General features: G+C 40.8%; 1 protein-coding gene across 2 annotated transcripts in view; it reads right to left on the bottom strand.

The window, feature by feature from the left end:
* The window catches only part of LOC127585085 (dedicator of cytokinesis protein 7-like), a 133,303-nt gene that overhangs the window by 18,291 nt on the left and 89,377 nt on the right, over positions 1–25,635 (bottom strand). For both annotated transcript variants that reach the window (XM_052042247.1, XM_052042248.1), the window contains 14 exons: positions 25,246–25,400; positions 24,018–24,200; positions 22,376–22,502; positions 20,967–21,051; positions 19,737–19,833; positions 18,964–19,098; positions 18,333–18,485; positions 15,098–15,256; positions 14,235–14,335; positions 13,936–14,128; positions 11,881–12,024; positions 11,135–11,266; positions 5,622–5,636; positions 748–873 (listed from right to left, as the gene is read on the bottom strand). In XM_052042247.1, the coding sequence (XP_051898207.1) occupies positions 748–873; positions 5,622–5,636; positions 11,135–11,266; positions 11,881–12,024; positions 13,936–14,128; positions 14,235–14,335; positions 15,098–15,256; positions 18,333–18,485; positions 18,964–19,098; positions 19,737–19,833; positions 20,967–21,051; positions 22,376–22,502; positions 24,018–24,200; positions 25,246–25,400 (1,805 nt within the window). The remainder of the gene's footprint in view (positions 1–747; positions 874–5,621; positions 5,637–11,134; positions 11,267–11,880; positions 12,025–13,935; positions 14,129–14,234; positions 14,336–15,097; positions 15,257–18,332; positions 18,486–18,963; positions 19,099–19,736; positions 19,834–20,966; positions 21,052–22,375; positions 22,503–24,017; positions 24,201–25,245; positions 25,401–25,635) is intronic.

Here is a 25,635-nt window from a genome sequence, read left to right as displayed (position 1 = left end):
CTGTCCTTACCTTTGACCCATCCCCCAATGGATCTGCTCTCCCCTCCTCCCCCACACCTGCTTATCACTATCTCTTACCTGCATCTACCTATCACCACCTTGTGCCCACCCCACCTCCCCTCTTTTGTCCACCTATCACTGCTCTGCTTTTCCCTCCTATATATTGGGCTTCCCCTTTTCCTATCTTCAGTCCTGAAGAAGGGTCCTGACCTGAAACGTTGACCACCTGCTTTTCTCCATGGATGCTGCCTGGCCTGCTGAGTTTCTCCAACATCATTGTGTTTTTTATCTAGATTCCAGCATCTGCAGTCCTTTGTTTCTCTTTTCCCAGCTTCTCTAACAAAAATCCTCCATCCTAAAATTATTTCAGTAAATTTCTTCTGCTCCTTCTTGTAACCTTCCTGGAAACTTTCAAGTGATGTACAAATATCCCTAGATCTCTTTGTTCTTGTACCCCTTTTAGAATATGCACTCTAACTTATCTTGCCTCTTCTCGTTCTTCCAGCAAAATGGAACACTGAGCATTATTTAGCATCAAGCTTCGTCTGCCACCCATCTGCCCATTTCAACAGCCTGTCTATCTCCTTCTAGCCTGTTATTATCTTCCTTACTGATAACTACACCTCCAAGTACTGCATCATCAGCAAATTTGAAAATTATACATGGAAGTCCACATCCTTAAGAAAAGAAATGTACCTAGCTCTGATTCTTGGGAAATTTAATATTGGATCCGGCACACCTACTTACCTCAAGACGGTATGAAATCTCTGCCAGCTTGGTGATTGAGGGCTCCTTATAGACAAATTCTTGTTCATCCAAGTCTCCAAATTTACAACCATAGAAACCCACTCGGAAATAAGTCCCAAACATCCTCTTTGTGTCCTGTGGAAATGTTTGAGGAAAGAATGTTACCAAATGCATTAGCAACTTGTTCAATCCTCCACCTAACCTCTATTCTTTTATTTTAAAATGGTTGGTTAAAAACTAAGGTGGTTTATAAAAAGCACCCCTGAATTGAATTGCTCATTATGGTCCACTTGTACAAAAGAGGTCTAATAAATGTATAGAGAGAGCAATTTATCATTGTTATTATTTTTGATTAGAGCTCTGACATTCTTTGAAGGCTGCCATTAGCTTTGTTCATCCTTGTTAAGATGCTCTCATCTCAGATTAATTGGTGCATATATTAACTCTTTCTCCTATTGGGGTCATTTCTTCTTTAGAAGGACGTCACCTAATGCAGCAGCATGGCATTTTTAGATTTCCCACACCACCCTCAAGCTTTTCCCAATTTCACCAAATTTGGAGCTGTTTTTGTAATGTCTGGTATCTAGTACCTAGACTGAAGTTGTCAAGTCTGAGGCAAGTCACTCATTTCACTCTATGGAAAATACTTTGACATAAACACAACAGCCAGGAAACTGTAAGGAAAACGTCAGCATCTCATGTTGCCAATTTAGAATACTAACACATGACAAGGCTAGATCACATCCTGGGAATGTACAGGAATATTTTTATCCCACTGAAGATCAATGGAGTTGAGATAAATTGAGCTGTGGCAGAAATTGAAAGTAAAAGATGGAAGTACAATCCAGGTTGAAACCACATCACCAGTATTGAACGTGAATGGCCAGGGAGGTGGGATCCTTCCTGATTTGAATAACATTGCTGAAAATTCTACCTGGAAGCCGATCAGATTGATCAGCAGTGAGAAATAGCCCCAAGAGGCCACAGCTCAGGATCCTTGGAAATAATTCTTGGCAGTCAATGGGCATTGTGACGGTAGAAGCTTTGTGTTGGTGGAATTGACTGCAAGTTCCCTTATGAAGTCAGGGGTGAACCTCTCTTGCTCTTCCTTGCCCATAAGGAGTGCTAAAAGGAATTGATCTTCAATGCAGCTTAATGAATTAGAGTCTCCCATCGCAGGCTTCCACCCTGATCTATGGTTCAATTTAAAATGCCTACGTTGTCATCAGGTTGTAACTTCTGAATGTTAATTATGTCCTACTTTGCATTTATAGGCAAATCTGTGACAAGGATTGGAAGTGAAAATCAATATCGAATAGAAGTGTGAGGTAAGGCTTCCTTTACATCATCTATATTTGACACAACCCTACTTTTCAATACTTCCACTTATGTGTTATTTGCAGATCCAACGGGTCAATTCACACCTGCACCAAATGGCAGCTTTAGACTTTGGGACATACTCAAGCTAGAGACAACTGTCAACTGACTTTATGTCACAAGATACACAAGGTGGCAGATAGAGGAGACTTTCATCACCTTGTTCTGGGAGGGCTTCAAATCAGATTCCACAGATGAAAAGTTGATATGTAATACAAAGGGGGGGGGGGGGGGGGGGGGGCTTCCCTTCCAGATTTCCTTAATTCTACTCTATCAAAAGGAAAAGCCACTTTTCCAGATCTAAGATCAGATAGCAGACTCGTATACTTTTGAAAATTGAAGAAATCTCATGGAATTGAAAGTTGAAGCAATTGGCTGAATGCCAGAAACATTTGGAAGGAATTATCAGGTCATTTTAAGTAATCTTTAGTGCAAATTACAAAAGTCATAGTAAATTAATAATAAAATTTCGCAACTTACCGCAAGGTGTAATGAGGGGACAGTGTGATCAGCAGCAAGTGCAATAAAGGAGAAAGCAGACAGAGAGAATCATCAACTGACAGACTAAACACCAATCACTGTTATACGTACAGGTTCCAGGAGGTCTCCTGTGACATCAAGGTGTTACACTGCTGCCAAAATGTGTGACTAATCACCAGCAGTTCAATTATAATACAGAGACATATCTCATTTAAACTCATTCTCCCGACAACCCACCCTAAAAGATACCTCAACATAATCCACAAGATGATGAACGAGCAGATGACCAAGTCCCAACCAGGTGGACACACTTCATTCCCTGTTTGGGAAGTTAGACTTTTGAGCACAGACCATATTTACTTCAGAGCAGCAGCAGTAGCTTCACCACAGTGGATGTCACCAGGAAACTCCCTGACCAAGAACGCAAGGGGTGTCAGCTTCAGTGGCACACATACCGCGGCCTGGTTACATCACAAAGCACAGGCATCTACACCTGCGTCTGAAATCATTCTAGTACAGGCAGGTCACAACCCTAAAGTTTGAGAGGAACGAGAGCCAGGGTTCCAGGTGAGCTCAATGCCTTGGCAATAAAACCCTCAGTCACTCCCATAGCCTTCACCTTTAATGCGTCCAACTTACAAAATTTTAGGGTTGATGTCACCAGAAGTGAAGGTTGCTGTGTTACAAAAGCCCATCTCTACCCCCATAATGGTTACTTCATCCAGAAATACATTTGTGAAATGCAGACATATTTCAAATGTCCATAAAAGGCACAATCTATGACTCAAAATGAACAGTAAGATATTTAGCAGGACAATATCCTTGACTGCTTGGCTCTTAGACTCGCCCTGAACCGTTTTCCAGATGATAATCACACCCCAGCAACCTTTAAACCAGCAGTTGCTGGAGGTCATGGTGGTGAGGAGTTAGTGGCAAACGTCCTGCCTTGTGCTTTAAAGCTCCATTCTAACATAGAACCTGCTGGTTTTCCTCAATACACTGAAAATCAAAAAAACCTCCAAAAATCCTGGAAGTACTCAGCAGTCAGGCTGCATCTGTGGGAAGAAAATCAAAAGTTTTCGCCAGAATTCCTCAGTAAACTGCAGCCTCCAGCAGGTAAAACATCACTACATCTGACAGTTACAGATTAATGTGTTTTGCAACTCAAGGACTGCAGTTTTTGTGTGGACACAAGAGATTGCAGATGCTGGAATCTGGAGCAACAAACAATCTGCTGGAGGACCTCAGTGGGTCAAGCAGCATCTATGGAGGGAAGGAATTGTTGACGTTTTCTAACACATCTAGTAGCTGGATCAAATGTAACAGAATGTTATTTCATGGCTTAAATCAATCTAAAGTTTAATTGTACTTTTGCCCACATTGACTTCTCTGCCCCACTCCCACCAAATGAATAGGACTTCTGTAGTTGCATTATCAGGTATTCTGTAAACACAGAATGTGCATGCCTTGATGGAAGTTATTTGGTTATAACATGGCTTGAGTGTCAGAATAATGAACTGTGATCTGTTGGGAAACAATAGTCAGCAAAACAGAATGACCATGGAACTATCAGGCAATGCAATATTAACAGCCTTCAGGCAGCCTTCTGGATTGTGGTATTCTCTAAAGAACACTGAAGCACTCTCTAAGAATCCTTAATGAGAGCTCATTTTTCCCCAGAAAGCATGTGGCTGGGAAATTAAACACCTGATAATCTGCCACAAATGCTTCGGAATTCCCATTATTTCTGATCTTAGCTGTCCTCCCTAATCTGAGAGTTGAGGTAGTGAAACTGGCAGAGGCTTCCATCACAGTACTGCTCCAGGATCAGCTTGGGTTAGCAGTGCACAAAGGACTCCCCTTTCCTCTGCAGGTTTTCTCACCTCTTACACATGTGACCTGAGAGATGAAAAACACACCTTTCAAGGGACGCCCAAATGCAGAAAGTTTCTCCGAGCTGGGGTTCAAACTCATTGTTTTGCACTGTGCTTCACCCCGTTCAATCATCCCAAGGCAGGTTAATTTATTTCCTTTTGGCCACAGTAGCATGACTTGGGAATATACACACTCCAATGCAGGACACACATGCAGACAGCAGCCCTAAACCACTATGTTGTGAGGACACATATCTAGAATCATCAATTCGCATGCAGTTTACTTGGTGACCTTAAGCACATTATTAATGAACACAATGCTTTCCCAGGATGGAGGAGTGAAGGGACTGGAGAGCATTTTACTTTTGTGATTTCCATCTAAAGTTCAGGATTGAGAAACCCACACTCCCAGATTTGTAAAGTCAATGAGTGGCTACTATATAGATCAGAAGTGATCCGGTTGGAGTCTTTATCTGTGCTAATTGAATTGACCTACATTGGAATACCACTGCGGGTCCTCACTTTTGATTCTGCTTCCTTAGGCCAAAGAAGAGAAAAATCTGCTTAAGTCACCATTCCTGCATACCAGCTTTCAAAACTCCTTATGCATGGAGATGGCAAATGAGAACAGCACAGAGGCTAGGCCCCCATTTTGCCACAGTAGACTGCAGACAACTACTGTCTAAGCTTATACGAGAAGCACGGTAATGTGGGGTAGAAACTAGGTTGTGAGTGTTAGTGGGAACTAAACATTAACAATGAGGCAGTACAAGGGCAGACAAATTAACTACCTCTTTAAAATAATTAGAAAGATCCGGGAGCAGAAGTTCTGCTGAACCCAACCAGAAAATTATATACGAAGAGGGATACACAAAGGCTGGAGGAAATCATTGAAGGTGGGATAAAAGTGGAACCAATAGATGTAAATGAGCTTTCGTTCCTCCCTCCCACTAGACAACAGATGGCTGCCTGAAGTGATGTTTAATGTCTACACTCAGAGTTAGCTGATGAAACATTAGTGACAACATGGGAGTAGTTCCCAGCTAGAGTGTGTGCTATCTCCTCACGTGACACAGCCGGTGACATGCAAAAGCTATATCATTGTACAAACAATCCAATCCACACCAAGTCCATGCAGCCTACCTCCCAGCCAGAACTCTGCATGTGGACAGAGAGGGGTAAGGGGAGAGATAAAGCAAAAGAGAGACAAAATTCACCGATCAATGAATGCTCAAACAGATCCGAGGCTGTACACATAGTTTTGAGCTATACAGGACCTTTGCAGTGATGGTGCAATCAATATGTTTGTTTTCAAGGGTGTGTTTTACAAAATTATTCTGGTAAAGAGGAGTTTTAAACAACAGTAATGTGTGTGGCACATATCTGGCAGTGTCGCAAATCTAACAAACATCATGACAAACTAAAACCACAGAAGTGTACACATTAGTCAGCAAGAGTGAGGGGCACACATCTGTCCGCATCATGGTGAGGGGTACACAGTTAAATACACAGACACGGTCAGGGATACACAGTCATTCAAAATCATAGTGAGGGGCATATGCCTGTTGATGTCACAGTAAGGCGTACACATCAGTCAGTCTCATAGTAAGGGGTACACATCAGTCACATCACAGTGAGGGGTACACAGTCAGTCAATGTCACAGTGAGGAGTACACAGTCAGTCAATGTCACAGTGAGGAGTACACAGTCAGTCAGTGTCACATGGGTACATGTCAATCAACATCACTTTGAGAGGTACATATTAGTCAGCCTCATGATGAGGAGTATACGTCAGTTGGCATCAGTGATGGAATATGTCAGTCAGCATCACGGTGCGTGGTACATGTTAATGTTAAATGTGAGGGGAATTGATCAATATCTCTGGTACAGGAAAGGAAAGAAATTGCACATTGAAGTTGTATATCATACAACACCACAGCAAGAGTGCTCTATGAAGCTCTGCATCTTTAGCATCTTTTTCCCTTCATCAACAGAAAATGAGAAAGCCCCATCTGAGACCACTTCCTGCAATTATCAAGTCAAACCCCTATAAAATCCTCATATCTCATCCATTCAGCCTGATGTTAAAGCAAGCACAAAGGTCATAAATTCTGCTTTATGGAACTCATATAGTTGTGCCCTTTTAAAGTTATAATTTCTAAGATTTGAGCTACTGCGCATTAAAGGAAGAGGATGTAAAATGGTGAAGGTTGGGCAATGGTACATGGCCAGGTGAAGTCCAGATAGGGATGGCAGCTAAACTTCTTTATCTTTAACTATGGCCTGGGACAACAGGAACTCTACAGTCATTACCATTAAGCAATCTCACATACTGAGTACTGAACCTATCTGATCTCCTCAACCACTGGAGTTAATCATGTTTTAGGACTAATTGGGAAAGAGGCAAAACCTTTTGGGCCAGACCACACTGATTGCTAGCCACTTTGTAGAGAACCACTGGCTAGATTCAGCGGGTGCATCAGTGCATTTGAGACCTGTACCACTGACACATGGGGCATTCCAATGGCAACCCAGGCTGAGGTATTGTATACACTTTGTATCTGGCCCCTCAGTTTTATGTCAGCCGCAGCTGGTGCGTCTAGAATGACCTCATGCATTCAAATGGGGCCATCGGCCTTCATTACAAGGTAAGTTGTTTTGTTTCTTCCTACTTTATTTTAGTTAGTATTAACATTTTAATTAACTTAAATTGTTATTTTAAGTGAATGTTTTTTCACTAACAAATTTTACGTTTTTTTTATTAATTTTTTTTTCAACTGTTTTGAAATATCTTATCACTAGAGACAATTGGCAAATCTGAAAGGGCCTTCTGATAGAATGAGCAAGGCCTCAAGGTCATTGACAGCCATGAGACCACAATGAGTTAGCATGGCCTTGAGCTAGTGCAGAGATGACAAAGAGGTGTGGTTTAGATCCAGCCCATTGAAAATATTAATAATCAGGATTTTATTTAATATTTTCTTCCATGAAACCTTTGGCTTATGTTTTGATTTTAAAGTTCAGTACTGTTGTTATGCTATACTTCAGCAACACTTCCTACCGTGTTTGAAAGATATCAAATATCAAACTGGTTGGATGTTTTTGCAACCTTCTGCTATGGCTCACAAACTGATCACTTTTCCCTTCTTAAAAATTAGCTTACAGTCACCTACTTACACCGTGAACTTTTAACTCACAGCTATCACTAGAGGGAGTAAGATTTATGATCCACAACAGATGGCAACCCCATAGAATTGGGTTACATTTTCAAGGGTGCCTCATGTGAAAATGAGTTTCACTGTTAAACTAGGATTGATTGTTCAGATTCAAATCAGCTGTAAACTGATGGAGCTGAACATTTAAAGCAATGTTCTAGTATAGCTCCCTTCTCCACTCCGCTGAACTGCACTTAAATCCTACAATAACACTATGAGAAAAGTAAAGTATTAGAAATTAATATCAGCCACAACTCAAGTGTGGGGTTCCTGGAATTGGCTCAAAGAATTTTAAATGGAGCTCTAACCTCCATTGCTATGTTTATAGGTCCTTGTATTGACACTTGGGAAGCTGATTGCAAACCGGATTGATGCATAAACCAATTTAAAACATGAAAGAAAGTACGTGTGCACCACCAAGTGGCACGATTGGGGACCTACAATCACAGAGCTTTTCATGATAATTGCATTTTTTTGCACTGCATGAGTTTCAGTGAAGGGCAGAAAGTTACCATATCTCTGGTTGTTGGCTCTAAAAAAAATGTGTAATTGAATTCATTTAAAAGTCATTTGGCTATATCTAAATCTGTAATGTCCCATTTGCCCATCCTTCTCCTCAGGCAATCCCTGGCGATCAAGATGACTTGCTCCCACCTGGATTTAGTGGGCTCTGAGGTGATTAATGAGGCTGATGTAGGAACTGCAGATTTTTCCACAGGTGAGGAGGAGGTGCTTGATGGGTGGGTAGGTGTTCGTGAGGTGATGCACTCCTGCTGTTTACATTGGGCTTCTGTGTATCACTAACACATGGATTGAAGGTTCTAAGTGGCTTCCCTATTGCTCTTTCTCATTTTAAGCAGTCATGGGTTCCCAGATCAGTGGGGATACTGCATTTATTTTAAGGTGGTTACTTGAATCTTTGCCTCAGGCTGCCTAGTAATCTCTTGATGCGACAGAATACTGTTAATTTCAGGAGTCTGATATCAAGCAAGCGAATGACATGACCTGCCAGACATAACTGACTAAGTGTAATTAAGACCTTGGTGTCAGAGATGCGGGCCTGAAACAGGACACCAGTTTTGGTTGCTTATTTTTCCAATGGATTTGGAGGATCTTGTGGGGGCAGCATTGGTGATATCTTTTCAGTGCCTTGAGGTCATTCAAATGTTGAAAGCATAAATGTGAGCAGGGACCATCACTGCCTGAGGACTATGAATTTTGTGCTAGATTTGAGGTGTTTATCTTCAAACACCCATCTCTGCAGTTAAACAAAGGCTATGGCACATTGAAAGTGACAGTAAATTTCAGCACTGCCGTCTGTCTTCACTGAGAGATGGTCCACAGCTTCCAGTGGAAGTTCATTGTCAAAGGGTGGTGTCGAACAGTGGGGGCAATTTGGTCGACACTTTTGTCTTGTGGATGTTGAGTGTAAGGCCCATCTTTTAAAAGGCTTCAGTAAACGAGTCAACAAACGACTTGACACTTGACCTCTGAATGGACGTATATGCATGTGTCATCAGCATACTGCAGCTCAACTCTGGGGACTGAAGTGACCTTCATTTTGCTGGTAGGCATCCTCTTTACGTTGAATAGTTTCCTATTTGTCCTGTAGATTGGCTTCACTCCAAAGGAAAGACTGTTGGAGGCAAAGAGCAGCACTGCAACAAAAAAGTGTCAGACACAGTCTTCTTGACACTAATTTTCATTGAGATCGTGTCTTTTGTGGATCCATTGGTGAGGATACAGTGATTAGTGCGACTTATTACACTGGTATCAAGGATAGAGTCGTGGCTGAGGAGGAAATTAACCTCCATTCCTTTCTCTTAGTGGGGTGGGGACTTAGGGATTTGGGCCATAGATGGTCTTGCCAGCACTGAAAAATCAGCATATGTTCTGAATGTCAGCGAGTTGTGGAACCTCCTGCGTTCCTGCCATCTGTTCTTTAGGTCATAGATTTGGACCTTAACTTACAGGTACCCGTAGTGCTGTTTCTCTTCTCCTGTGGCATGGTGGACCTTCCAATCCAGGAATATCATGCATCTTGGTTAGTTAACTCCTCGATCTTCCAGTCATTCTCATCAAACCAGTCCTGGTTCTACAAACAATTCTAGAAGAAGTCAGTGGGTCAAACAGCATGAGCGAGGGGAAAAGGAAATGTTGATGTTTTGGGTCGAAATCCTGCACCAGACTGGTATCTCCAGTCCTGCTCCTTCTTGGAGAGGTACCAAGAATGTCAACACAGATGCCAACTTTAGTGGAATTGAGGACACTTCAGACACTGTAGACACTCTGTGGCTTCTGTTGGCTGAAAGTTGACAGGATGGCTTGAGGTACTGAATAAGAATTAACTTTATAAGGTCCTTGAGATTTTCAATCATTAAATTTATTGCAACATTGTTTCTTTTGATGCTGGTGTTTTTGGGCCAGGGTGATGGAGATAACGGAAAGGAATAGGTGGTGATCAGTCCAGTAGTCACTAGTACTTGTTGTAGTGAGGGTGATGTGGACATCTTTGTGGTCCCTCACCCAGACAATGATAAAATCTATGGGCCTGGACCAGGGATGTCTCCATGAGATCCTATGCTTGTCTCTCCTACAAAAATGGGATTTGGTTATGACAAGACCGCAGTCCAAGCATTTTGTCAGGAGGAAGACCCTGCTGGAGTTAACCTTCCTTATTCTCTCCCTACCAGAGGGCTGTGTCTTTTTCCCCTTTGGGATGTGAACCATGAGCTTTTTTCCAAGATTGGAGCAGAAGTTCTTCTTGGCCTCTCCTGTGGCTTTCCTCAAGATCTCTGTGTGTCTTCCATTCTGACCTTACATATCCACCTTTGGTTGCTATGTCGTTAATGCACTGATGTTCAGGCCCTAAACTAGAACACTCTCTCTAATCTCTTCACCCCTCTCTTTTCCTTTGAAATGTCTCTTCAAACCTATGTAATATCTCATTACGTGGTTTGGTATAAAACATGGTTTGCTGATACTTCTGCGAAACTCCTTAGGGTATCTTACCGTTTTAAAATGGTGTTGTGGTTCAAATCTCCATGCTGAAAAATCATTAAGATGTGTTCAAGAAACCATATTAATTTGATTCTCAAATATGCACGTTAGTGTTGACCAATACTATGTGATTCAGGGAGATTTGGAGAAGTGACAAAAGCACAGGTGAGGCTCTTTTCCCAATTGTGTGATGGGTAAAGAGGGAAGTTTAACTTACAAAAACTGCAGCCAACTCAAAAGCATCACTGACCAACCCTGTCCTAGTTTACAGTGTGAACTGTGTGAGGGGCAAAGAAAGTGAAAGAAAATGTATTGGTTAGGAAGAATATCTTAACTTTCCACCCCAAACCCCAACTCTAAAAAATATTCAGCAAGTTTGAATAACAGATTTCACACATAGTCCAATTACTAAAAGGCAGTTACTACGTTGGCGTTCAATACCTGATTAGAAATTTTGTTGAAAGCATCCTGCAATTTTCCATGGATTGTTGCCAGTTTCTTACTGTCCCGGTTGGCTTCATGAATTGGAATCAGGATCTTGTAGACTTCATTCACAGCTTCGTACATCCCAGCCTGGTGGGGTCAAAAAAAAAATCAGGTATTCAACGTTGGAACTGAGCAGCAGGACAAAGATTTTTTTCATCAGTGAACTCAATAGGAGTATTATAAGGGCCAATAGTCTCTTATTCTTAAGATCTCCAGAAATCCTGGACAGACTTCCAGTGTCCAAATGAAGAAAAAAGTCTGTGCTGGAAAAAATCCATCAAGTTACATCAGGACTACATTTCTACAGTGTGGTTCTATGGAGTGGTACTCTATCTTAAGAGCATAATAGTGTTACAAGGAGGCTTTCCTTCACATCACTATTTTTAATCACACTTGAAAATCTTGAAATGTAGCTTAGATAATACCCTGCGGGGCAGTGGGCTTGAAATGTTCAGAAGTAACAATGTCAATGAATAGCTGCATCAAAAAAAGGGTACTCCCTTCCTCTTTAGGGTATGATCAGATTGGGTGGGAGAATGGGAGGTACCTAGGGAGGGGAAGAGTAGAGGGTCAGGGGAAGATGGGAGATTAAAAACAGAGAGTGTGCAGAAGAAAAATAAAGAGACATATTCACAGAATTAACAGGATGGAGTTGGCTTAATATCACAAAGCAAGAGAAGAAATGGAGCATATTAATGTACCATTGTAAAGGATGCTGCTGCCTGCTCCAGCAATCCCACCAGGCCAGCTTCTGTGAAATATTTCCCAGCACAAATTCCTTCTTCATCAGGAGAAAGAACGTCATCCGATACAGCTGATTCCTCAAGAACGTTTGATGATATATTCTTTATGGAGAAAAGTACACAGAATTAAAAACATAGGCTTAATTTATCAGTTAAGCATGGCAGAGTATTACAGTTACCCACCATTGCAAATGATGCACTACTGACTGGCCTTCCTCATTCTACAAACCTGAGGTCTAAACCTTGATCCTAACTATCCCATTCACCAATCCCCAGGCAGTAGCTCTCACATAAACAATGAATTTTAAAATGGAGACCCGAGAGACTGCAGATGCTAGAACCTGGACAAAAGAAAAACCACTGGAGGAACTCAGCGGGTCAGGCAGTATCTGTGGAGGGAAATGGACAGTCAGCATTTTTGGTGGAGACCCTTCATCTGGACACTGCGTTCTATGGAGAAGAATTGTCTTGACCTGAAATGTCGACTGTCCATTTCCCTCTACAGATTGCTGCCTGACCTGCTGATTTCCTCCAGTGCTTGTTTTTTGCCGCAATGGATTTTCAAATTCCTCTGTAATTTCTCTGTAGTTTCAAGAACAGCTTCTTCCCCTCCACCATCAGATTTCTGAACGGTCCATGAACCCATGAACACCACCTCGTTATTTCTCTTTTGCACCACTTACTTACTTTGGTAACTTATAGTAATTTTTATGTCTTGCACTGTACTGCTGCCGCAAAACAACAAATTTCACGACACGTCAGTGATAATAAACCCGATTCTGATTCGGTTTTCTTCCTCTACAATCTCCCTCAGCCCTGGGATTAATGAATTTAATCATTCCACCACCGACAATCATATTGTCAGATGTAAAGCACTGAAGGTCAGCCTAAACCCATCTGCTTTTATACATCCCTTTCCTCTTTTAAGACTCTCCATAAGTACCTACCTCATTCATCCATCCAGCTTTTGATCACCTGCTCTAATATTTCACACAGATTGGTGTTAACATTGCTTTTTTTTAAAATTTTAAGACAGAAAATATTGGAAACGCTCAGCAGGGCAGACTGCATCTGTGGTCCAAGGTCTTTCAGATCCAAGACCTTTCCTCAGTTCTGACAAAGGGCCTCATACCAGAAGTGTTAAATCTGTTTTCCTTTCTACAGATGCTGCCCGACCTGCTGAGTGTTTCCAGCATTTTCTTTCCAATCTCCAGCAACTGCAGCCTTTTGTTTTCATTTATTTAGTTCTTTTTTGCTGGGTGATATGCTGGGGACATTAAAAGTATTATACAACTGGAAGTCGTTCATGTTGGTGGTAACATTAACCACTCCTTCATAAAAGTTCACATTTGTACCAAATTTTCATCAGCTGATTGGCGAGATCAGACTCTTTCATCCAAAAGCACACATAATTACTCAATGTATAAAATCAGGAGGGGTATAGATAGAGTGAATGCACATAGTCTTTTTCCTAGGGAATCAAAAACTAGGCCATAGGTTTAAGGTGAGAGGGGAAAGATTTAAAAGGGACCTGAGGGGCAACTTCACGCAGAGGGTGGTGCGTATATGGAAGGAGCTGCCAGAGGAAGTGGTTGACGCAGGTACAATAACAACATTTAAAAGACACTTGGACAGGTACCTGGATAGAAAAGGTTTAGAGGGATATGGGCTAAGTGCGGGCAAATGGGACTAGCTTAGATGGGCACCTTGGTCAGCATGGACCAGTTGGGCCGAAGGGCCTGTTTCCAAGCTGCATTACTCTATGACTCTATAATGACAAAAGAACCCTACTGTCAGTATTACAGGCAGTCCTCTTTTGATTAGAGATTTTCAACAGACTGAAGGTTAAAGCGGGTATCTTAACTGCATTTCAGGTTAACAGCATTTTGTCAGATCATGCAGTTCTGTTGAAAAAATTATTGATCCAAACCATTGTCTGTTTTTCTCCACGTAACTTGACCTAAAGAGTGTTTCCCAGCATTATCTATTTTCTTACAACATTCGCCCTCTTACCTGAAAAGTGACACAACCCACCGGCAAGTACCGGCAGTCTTCCAGCATGTTGAGATATTCTGCCACCAATGCCGCAGAGTGTACCAGGCATTGAGCTGCCTCAGCATGGTTAGTCCGCTCCGAGTGCTTCCCTGCCATATTCTGCAACCAAGTCAGGCGCAAATCTGGTGACGTCTGGTAGCCTTTGGCAATTCTATTAAATTAAGACACAGTGTTACCCTAAAGCAGACATGTTTGAGCTTGGGTAAAGCAAAAGCACAGGACACAAGCTGCGAAAAGGGACATAAAAGTACCCTGACCTGTACATTAGATCCATCAACATTTCCGGATCCTCCTGGTGCTCCTTCATCTTCACTGTGTCTGTGAGGATCATGTGCAGATTGAACACCAGGTCTTGTACCTGACAGGAAAGGAATAATACATCAAAGCACACCCACACTTGTACAAATAATTCCACACAAAAAAAATCACGAAGGAAAAAGAGATTTTGGACGTTCTTCCATTAAATAAAAAATATGCATGCACTTAAATATGCGGTCAAGAGACCCATTTGGCTGAGAATTGATACTCTGTCATCACCTCAGATTGGCTTTCATAGCTGTGTCCCTGACTGCTAAATACACATGTTGCTCACCCCACTTCGGGACAAACAAGACTTCACTAGTGAAGTCTGAACATGGAAAATCACTATGCAGATAAGAAAAATAATGAATTTTTAAAATACTATCCACTATTACAAGGATACCCGAAACTAATGAAAGACTACGATTCTCAAGAGCAATACAAGATATGGATTCAAGCCAGATAATCACAAATTAAAATCTATTGTCAGGATGTTCTTCACAGAAAGAGTGATTAATATTTGGGACAAAGATGACTGATCAGAAGCAGCAGACAGGAGAATTGAGCTCTCTCTCTCCCAATGGTTGAGCTAAAAATGGGTTAAAATGCTCCCTTAATCAAATTCATTTTCTTTTTAATTTTAGAAGTGTCAAAATTAGTGTTATGTAGAAGTAATTTTTGCACTGATCCTTAGTCATTTGTCAGTATGCCAGGAGATGTTTTCAACAGTGTTTGGTGATTCTCAGGTAACTTTTACAATGTGAATTGAATCTTCAGGACCACATTATAGACCTGGCACAGAGCAAGCAAAGTGTTTTACCTGCTCGGGAAAGGTGGTTTCTCGCAGCTCCAGGTCTTCCTCTGCATATGTCAGAATTGTTTTCAGTGAGCGCCGAAGGTATTCTTCGTTGAAGTTTTGGGAAGTTCCCACCAGTGAGGACAGCGACATGGTGACTTGCATTTTCACTCGAGCAAAGTTCTTAAAGAAAACAAAATGCTTGGTTCAATTTCTCTGGATGTGAATTTAAATACAATTATGTGAGACAAACTCCCAGCAAATATTATGCTACAGTGGGTGCACATACAATCACTAGGAGTGGATCATCAGGTTAGTTTCTTCTGTTAGCACTACAGTTTTGGGGATATTTTTCTGCTCTTACCAGAACAATGGTCTCTGCTGTAGTATAAACATTGCTTAAGACCTCATCGGCAGCCTCTGCATGACAAAACAGTGTAATAATGAACCATCAGTGGAGACAGTGAGGTTACCAGTGAACTGCAAGCGCTGAGCTTACTCTAGGATATCACTGGTTCCTCTACAGACCTATGGGACTACAAGGTTCAAACTAAAACTCCGTGCAGACTCAAAGTGATGAATTATTTTGTTTAGTGAGTCCAGATTCACCAGGAATCAGAAAAATTCTCTTTAAACACATTGCACCATCAGATCACCCACTCAGTTTTGGCTCATCGTCACATCACAAAGGGGAGTTAGATAATAAACCAAGCAGGGGCTTGGCTCCTCCCCAAAATACATAATTTGTATTGAAAAGCAAAAAAAAACCTACAGATGCTGGAAATCTGATACAAAAACAGAAAATACTGGAAATATTTTGCAGGTTGGGCAGCATATGCAATGAGAGAAACAAAGTTAATGTTTCAGAACTGCAATGATGGACGAGTCTATAATCCTAGTTATATAATATGCAAAGTTAAGGATACACATATTCGACCTCTAACATTAACCATGCATGTGCACAGTAAATTTGAAGTCCTGAGCACTTCCCTGAAAGCAAAAGATTGCGCAAAATGTCAGAAGACTGAACAGAATATAAAATATGGCAATAAATAACCAAAAGAATAATAAAGGAAAAATTAGAGCCCTTGGTAATGATAGCCAGAAATATAAGAACTGATAATGAGAGTTACCGTAGATATTTGAAAAAGTGAGTGTTGATGCTACAGAAAGTGAGCCTGGGGATTAATAATTAAAAACAAGATAGCAAATGAACTAAACATGTATTTTGCATCAATCTTTACTAAGGAGGAAACAAGTAACATTCCAGAAATAGCAGTAAATTGAAAACTGAAAGGGATTGTAACTTTCCCAAGTTCCCATCTCCAGGGAAGTGGTACTGAGAAAATTGTTAGTGCTTCATGTCAACAAGTCCCTAAGTCCTGATAGACATCATCCCCTACTTTTAAAAGAACTGACTGATCAAATAGTTGATGTGTTAAGCTTTAATTTTCCAAAATTCCCAAGATTCAGAGAATGATCCATTAGATTAGAAAGTAGCAGATGTTACTTCTTTATTCATAAATGTAAGGAAACAGAAAGCGAGAAACTCAGGCCAGTTAGCATAACACTTGTCATAGGGAAAATGTTAGAAGCTATTATTAAAGATATGATAACAGGACACAGAAAAATTTAAGATAATCAGGCCAAGTTAACATGGTTTTATGAAAAGGAAATCAAGTTTGATTGATTGATTGAGGTTCTTCAAAGGTGTAACGTGTGCCATAGATAGTACATGCACGAAGCTTACTGTGGAAAATAAAAGCTCACGGTGTAGGAGGTAATATAGTGGGTGGCTAACAGGAATGAGAGAGTAAGCATAAATATGTCTTTCTCTGGTTTGTTAGATATAACTGGTGGTGAGCCACAGGGATCAGTACTGGAGCCTCAATATTTTACAATTATGTATAAATGGATGAAGGCGTAAAAGGTGTGGCTGCTAAATTTGCTGACAGCCCAAAGATAGTTGGATAAGTTGTTAAAAGGACACAAGGATGCTAAGACGGGGATACAGATAGGTTAAATGAACGGGCAAAGATCCGGCAAATGGAGCATGATGTTGGACAATGTGTTCATTTTGAGAGGAAAAATAAAAAGAAAGCATTACATCTAAATGGTGAGAGGTTCCAGAGCTCCTGAGGTGCAGAGGGATATGGGTATCCTAGTGCATGAGTTACAAAAGGCTAGGATACGGGTTCAGCAAGTATTGGTATTGGTTTATTATTGTCACTTGTACCGAGGTGCAGTGAAAAGCTTGTCTTGCAAACCGATTGTACAGGTCAATTCATGACACAGTGCAGTTACATTGAGTTAGTACAGAGTGCATTGACGTAGTACAGGTAAAAACAGTAACAGTACAGAGTAAAGTGTCATAGCTACAGACATAGTGCAGTGCAATAAGGTGCAAGGTCACAACAAGGTAGATCATGAGGTCATAGGTCATAGTCCATCTCATTGTATAAGGGAACCGTTCAATAGTCTTATCACAGTGGGGTAGAAGCTGTCCTTAAGTCTGGTGGTATGTGCCCTCAGGCACCTGTATCTTCTACCTGATGGAAGAGAAGAGAAGAGAGAATGTCCCGGGTGGGTGGGGTCTTTGATTATGCTGGCTGCTACACCAAGAAAACGAGAGGTAAAGACAGAGTCCAAGGAGGGGAGGCTGGTGTCTGTGATGTGCTGGGCTGTGTCCACAACTCTCTGCAGCTTCTTGCGGTCCTGGGCAGAACAGTTGCCGTACCAAGCCGTGATACATCCAGATAGTTAGGAACGCTAACAGAATATGATTGTTTATTGCTGGGAGAACTGAACATAGGAGTGAGGAGGTTGTGTTTTAGTTTTATAGGGCATTGGTGAGACCACATCTGGAGTGCTGTGTATAGTAATGATCTTCTTACTTAAGGAAGGATAGTAATGTGTCGTGAAGAGTTCAGAGATTGTTTGCCAGACTAATCCCTGGAATGGGTGGCTTGTTTCATGAGGAAAGGTTGGATAGGCGAGGCTTGTATCTGCTGGAGTTTAGACAGCAAGGGGGATTTAACTGAAGCATGTAAGATCTTGAGGGATCTAGACAGAATGGATGTAAAGATTATGTTTCTCCTTGCTAAAGAATATAGATCTAGGGGCGAGTATGTCATTTTACACGTAGACAGAAGAAACTTTCATTCAGTACAACATATTAACTCCATATTTGGATTACTTTTGATTTATAATCAGTTACTGCTCTCACATATTCAACATAGAAAGGAACTGATGTACTTACATTGCCAATCTCAAAATTCTGCCTCATCAGGAGGTAGAGTGAAGCACTCGCATGCGATCGGATGGTTCCGACGCTGCTGCTGCAGTGACGCAAGAGTCTTAAACACAGATCAGCACAAAGCTCAGTGTCCTCCTCAAACAGCATTTCGGGAAACTGCACAAAGACATTCAAAAGACAGATAGAGCAGCAGGATAAAGGGATCACCTCATCACATTCTAACTGACTTGCAACTACAAAGTGTTTTAATGCTGGAGTGGGAAATGAATATCAGTGAACTTCAGTGAAAATATTTTACTTGCTTATTTAAAAGACATATCAAAAAAGAGTCATCTGTTTTTATCAAATGTTAAGAATTTAGGATTATAAACCATAATACAGAATTCAAATCATAAACTGCACAGTGCTTTAAGGTGCAAAGAATGACGTCTGGCAGAGCATTGTACATTTGTATGATTACTTATTGGCTGAGTTAGACTCACTCTTGGACCACAGGGATCGATCAGATGATCCCCTGGCACTGGCTGTACATGGTCCCCATGGATCCTGAGGGCAGCTAAATATTGGCACAGGACTAATTTTAAACTTAAAGCAGTTGTACCTAAGGTTAACAAGAGTGAATCATGCTGCTTACCTTAAAGACAAGTGCCCTCTGGGTGGCAAAGCAGTGTTGTAGGAAGAGGGCACTCTGGTTACAGCCCATGCTGTGTAAAATGACCTTCAACACTCCAGTCAACACACTTTCTTTAGATTCTGTCACCATGACAGTCTGTAAAATGTACAATAGTACAATCAATATGAGAGACAGTCTAAATTAGAATTAGATAGTTGCAGCCAAACTACAATATTTCATTTACTTATTCAATTGTATCTGTTTCTATGCAATTCATTCATATGTTATTTACCCATTCTACATCTCTTTCTCATTAACCCAGCTTTTCGCACTAGGATTTAATAAATGCTTTTGATTCATTCCTGTTCAAGACCTGGTACTCAGAAACCATTCCCTTCTAGGCACAGAGCAGTGGCTCCAATCCAGAGTGCTTCACAGCTAAAATCCAAAATATCCAAATTCCTTCACCAATGGCACAGCAGATTCACTGCAAACTACAAGGCATTCTGTCCTAAACTCTAACAGATTTTGAGCTCCAACACATCCTGAAAATGACACGGCAGATTTGCTTATTGTTTTTTTAAAAACAATCAAATGGCTGTGATTCCAAAAACATTGTCTGTTTTCAACTAACTAAGAGACATGAAACTGAGATTGCTTTCTGCTTTATGTTACTCTCATCTAATTGAAGCATCTGAGATTCTTACTCTGACGCTACCAGAAGCTAATCATGTCAAAACTACTTCTAATACCAGTTTACACTAATACTACAGCTTGGGCACCACAAACTTTACCTGCACAATGATTTCAAGTATGTCCAAAATCACGAGGTTAGCTTCAGTAACCAGGTTCCCATCCACCAAGGCATCATGTTCCATTTCAGACTTTGTCCTAAAGTGTGTGAGGGAGAGGTAGAGAAGGGGGGAGAAGTGGGAGAGTTTACAGACCATGGCCCAGTTGGACATGTCAAGCAGATCGTCACTGCGAAAACTAAAGAAAACATTTTGGTTCTCCATACCCCTTAATGTTCACACTCCCAAAGTAACCATCTTCCTTTAAAAGATTTTAACTGACTTTGCATATTGGCCAAGAAAAGTATGGGTTGGGGAAATAATGTGCAGAAGCAGTGGGACCTCACTGGATGGTCTGTTTTTGAGATAAAGGAATTGATAAGCTCTGTAGCCTTTCCATTGGAGGCAAGTGGAAGACATATGGTTGGTAGTGAAGGGCAGGCATGTGGGTTTTGCTTGCACACAACAGTAACTCTCCAGTAGTGGAAGAATTATGGTAGGAGAGCAAGGCCCCATTGCATTAACATAAGATAACAACATCTCATTCAGTGGCAAGCCAGATAAGTTCAGTCTATGCACATTGAACTTGGAATAAGCAAAAGCAAACAGGGGAACCATACGGTATGGGATGGGAACCAGATGGGAATGTTTTTGTTTAATCTAAAAGAATCATACACACCAAAAATGGAAAAACAATAGAAATAAAAACAGAAATTCTGGAAAGATTCTGGATAGGTACATGGATGGGAGGGGTTTGGAGGGATATGGTACAGGTAGATGGGAGTAGGCAGAAGATCAGGTCGGCATGAACTAGTTGGGCCGAAGGGCCTCTTTCTGTGCTGTAGTACTCTATGACTCTATCACTCAGCTGCATGGCAGGCAGCATCTATGGAAAGAGAAACAGGGTCAATGTTTCACAGATGCTGCCTGACCTGCTGAGTGTTTCCAACATTTTCTGTTTTCATTTCTGGTTTCCAGCATCTAAATGTTTTTTATTTTCATTGGAGATACAAAAGAAGTTGAGCAAAACAATGACTGCAGTGGTATTCGGGGAAATAGAGGGCCAAAGGCCATGCAGTTTAATTACAAAGTTATGCATTTGTTCTGCCTTCTATTTATTGGAAGTAATTACTATTCCCTTTTCGTGTTATCGTTCTTCATTATTTCAAAAGCCTCAAACCTTAATTGCTTTTCCAGATACAACAACTCAAATCTGTAGAAGCAGCCACCTACTTGTCAACCTTATCAGCATTCTGCCTCCAGTGGGTGATGTTCTTCCTCCAGCGAACGTTTTCTTGGCTTCCATATGGGCTCCTCTCTAAAACAGGTTGGAAAACAATTGATTTGGACCATTTGTAACAGATTACACTCTCTATTAATCATTAACAAGATTCAACTTGTTTGAAACAGGGGCTATGAACTAACTGTAACAGTTATAGTCTTGTGTTTTACTTTCCTCCATTCCACCAGTTTAAGTAGCCTCGGAAAATATCAGGCCACACAATGTTTCCTACAACTTTGACTTTGATCCCTAGCTGACACACTGCTGAGTCTTGTAGGGATCCTACAATCTCTTCCAACCTCCTGTTGGATGAGATGAAAGCTGCTGTCTGTGACTATAAAAACAAACACCAATCCAAACAATGCTCTGTGAATAAAGACAATGAAGGGCCGATTTCCAGTTTCAACTCATCATATACAGAATAAACTAGCACTAATTGGGCTCCTTATTTAAGAAAGGATGTGCTGACGTTGGAGAAGGTTCAGAGAAGATTCACTAGAATGATTCCAGGAATGAGAGGGTTAACATATGAGGAACATTTGCTGGCTCTTGGGCTGTACTCCTTGGAGTTCAGAAGAATGAGGGGGGACCTCATAGAAACATTTCAAGTGTTAAAAGGCCTGGACAGAGTAGATGTGGCAAGATTGTTTCCCACAGTAGGGGAGTCTAGTACAAGAGGGCACGACTTCAGGATTGAAGGGCGCCCATTCAGAACAGAGATGCGGAGAAATTTCTTTAGCCAGAGAATGGTGAATCTGTGGAATTTGTTGCCACGGGCGGCTGTGGAGGCAAAGTCATTGGGTGTATTTAAGACAGAGATTGCTAGGTATCTGAGTAGCCAGGGCATCAAAGGTTATGGTGAGAAGGTGGGGGAGTGGGGCTAAATGGGAGAATGGATCAGCTCATGATAGAATGGCGGAGCAGACTCAATGGGCCGAATGGCCGACTTCTGCTTCTTTGTCTTATGGTCTCAAGTACATTTAGGTGGTACAAATGTACAACCAACTTCATCACCTTCTTCCATTAGTTTTGACGGTTAAGTTTTGGGTAGTCAAGCAATTTAGAATCAGTAGGATGTATTGTACATTTGTACCCCAGATCTCAGCTAGGACATTACAATTAACCTCACTACAGAAGGGAAAGCTAGTCAGGATACTGGATGACCACACAATGACCTTTTCTAGAAGTGGATGAGTGCAGGCATTAGATGAAGACGCTCACAGTTCAGGTTTATTAATAAAAAGTAACCACTTCAACAAGGAACAGAAACAGAAACGACTGTTGTTCATGTGAAGCAGGTTGAAGGATAAATGCTAAAAATACATATCAATTGGAAAAAAATTCAAAGAGTCCTGCATACCTCGACTGCGCCGTACCATCTCTTGCCGAGCACTTACAGTGCCAAGAATGGCCTCTTCCAGCCGGGCTTTCATATCTTGAGATTTCTTAAATGTTAGGCTATTAATCCGTTCAAAAGCTTTCTTACCCTGAAACCAACAAATCAATCACCCCATGAAAATCATAATAGCCATGGTAAGATTTCCTTAACTCTTGCAGTAAGCTGTTTTATTCTTGCCTTCTTTAATTTGAAGAAATGGAGGAGCACCTTCTGCAACAAGGAAGCAACAGTGCAGTTGTTCACTTTTGGGAGTTCCTCAATTCTGATTTTCTGTCTTAGGAAGATTTTATAATCACATATTTAAAAATCTGTCTGGTTCAGCAACTTTGAGCCAAATATTAATAAAGACATATTTCATCCAAGATCTACTTGGGAGATCTTTCTCACCATAAGCTAAACAGATGATTACGGCCTCAATGATTTATGAAATCCAGGTGAAATGTTACAGTGTGAAACATAGCCAGGGCAAAAACAACAAGTGATGTGATGGTACAGTATGAAGTGATGATTAAGTTATGGTGCCAAGCTTAGGGCCTTTGAAACAAAGATTGAGGGTTCAGTCATAAAAACCTTTGAGAAGTTCTAATCCCCAGAATTGTCAGATCAATCAGGGAGACTGTTCCAACCAAGGCCTTTTACATTATTAAAGCTCCAACAGGAGGGAATGGCAGCATTTCATAATATACACTCTACCACATACACTAAAACTTTCACCGTGTGGAGGTACTGGTTCTAACTCAAAAGATATGCAGATAACATATTGTATTTGACTTTGGCCCTTTCAGAAATTTCTCAGAGGCACTTTGGCTATGGTATGAATATTTGGAATCTAGCTTTGACTACGAGGTACTTACATCAATAGATATTGACAGCAGTACATGAAATTAGAAGTTTAAAAATATTACACTTCAGATCTTGTAACATCTCATTTAATATTTTTGTCTATATAAATTGTCTTATTTAACTTTAGAAGGCTGGCGTGTCAGAGAATGGCATTTGATCAAAAATACCAGTTACAATTCCAAACATGGTCTTGATTAATGATGGTTACAACTGACCATCTCTTTCAGGCGACCTGTGTTCCTAGAAACCTGTCTATATTGTAATTTTCTGTAATGTGAAATCACATCAACTGAGCATGGGTCATGAAATGTGAGTTGAAAAAAAATTGTATTTATTTAATTATTTTTCACACTTATAAGAGTGCATTTTATTCAATCTCTCAGATCTTTTGGTAGTGATTTGTGAATTCTGTACGGGCAAATTTCTGTTACTTGAAATGTTGTAACATGAGGTCACCTGTATTTAATATAAATTATTTAATATAAAACTTTTGTTGGAATTTGACTTCTTTCTTGTGGCCCCCTTATCCTAAGGACACCACTTGAACATTTTTTTTCTGATTACACTCATATGAAGCCGCTTGTGATGCTTTTAACTTGGAGGCACCACATAAATACAAGTTATAGCAGACTCAAGGGGCAAAGAACAAATACAACACCATAATTTAATGGATCATCTATCAGACCTGCCAATTAAAAGTAAAATTATTGAAAATGCATTGTGAGAACAGATAATCCTGTCCCTAGAACTCCGAGTTTACCTTGTATTCGAAGCACGATATGCAGAGGTACAATAGGTCTAGCAGACGGTTTAGCTGGAACACTGAAAGGTCTGTGAACCACTTCTGCAGGATCTCTTCGTCTGCATTCTTCAGGACCCAGAGGAAACAGATGAGGAGGATGCGACTTGATTCAGCTGACAGTGTGGCATACTGCCGGCTGGGCTACAAAGGCACAGAGTTTGCATTACAACTCATCTAGCTGCATGACTTTAGGAGGAATGTCTGCAGTTGAACAACAAAGTGGTTCATAAAGACAAATAAATCAGTTTTACTTGATAACCCTAAGTAATCTGGATAAAACTGAAAACCTTTTATTTAAAATAATTTTCTCTTCTTTAAGTAGAAATAAGCTTGTACCAACTACGATCATATTTGCTGATAGTCACATGTGGTTTGGTAGCACAGCAGGTTAGTTAGACAATGATTTTATTGTCACAATTTCCTTCCTTGCTGTCAAGAGTTGGAAAGGGCAAGAAACAATATAAATAAGGATACTCATTTGGTTCTGCATTCATTTGGAAAACCAACACTCATCCCATTATAAAATCCAGCTAGCCATCAACTGATTTCAAGGTGTTTTAACTTCACTGTTCCATTCAGGAGTCCATTCCATTTGTTGAATACTGAGGAAATTCCTGCACTGGTTGAAAACTTATCATTATGGCTTACCTAAGAAGTGTCTTCACAAATTTTTCTAGAACAATTCAAACAAAATATCAAAACCATACAGTCACGGGGAGCTGGTGAAGAAACCTGTCAGTCCCTTCAACTGTGGAATGACACCTGGAGGGAACAGTAAGTGCAGAAGCAGAGGAAGTGAAACTTGATGCTTTTTTCTACTGTATATCCTCACAATTTCTACTTCTGTACTTTTAAAATGGTCTCTGGCTTACATTTGTTGCTGGACCAGGGAAACCTTGACTTTGATGTTAAATGCTTGGACAAATTTATTGGAGAAATAAAATCACCTACAACCCAGAGGTGGGCAGAAGAACCAGAGCCAGCTATGATAATGATCCAATAATCAGTCAGAGAGATTATATCCTAGCAAAACTGGGTACATGATTAACTCAGGCATCACCCACTTTATGGGTTTCCCTGTCTTTATCTCTAATGAATTAACTGATGAACACAAATAAATAAACCAATAAGCATTAATTGGAACAAGCTCATTCAGCTACTCTGCCATCACCATTTGGTATCCTACCAAGACAGGGAGCTGAAAAGGGGCATTTCTGTTTGGATGGGGCACTGGTGATCCCGCTATTGCCATGGCGATGGTCTGACTGATCATGCTGCTGTTCTCGTTGTCTACTTCGTCCATCATTGAAGCAGTCAGACGTCCCTTCTGGTTGCCATTTTCTGTTGAGGAACAGAAACAGCAAGTATTTGCAATGAGGTAAAGCCAATTCTTTCAGTGATCACAATACACTTCCTGTCACATTACCACAGCATTCACTTGTTGGGATCACAAAATTTATGGATAGGTATCACAATTCCTGACATTTCAATGCCTCACACTACTCACAAGAATCTCAATCTCCATACCTTTGAACCACATTTCAATTTTTTGTTGTACTTCTTCCTCCTATCCTTT

This window comes from Pristis pectinata, chromosome 31 (genome assembly GCF_009764475.1).
Source record: "Pristis pectinata isolate sPriPec2 chromosome 31, sPriPec2.1.pri, whole genome shotgun sequence".
In the NCBI taxonomy this organism is placed as follows: Eukaryota; Metazoa; Chordata; class Chondrichthyes; order Rhinopristiformes; family Pristidae; genus Pristis; species Pristis pectinata.
Note: the sequence above shows the minus strand (reverse complement) of the source record. Positions and strands in the feature narration are given on the sequence as shown.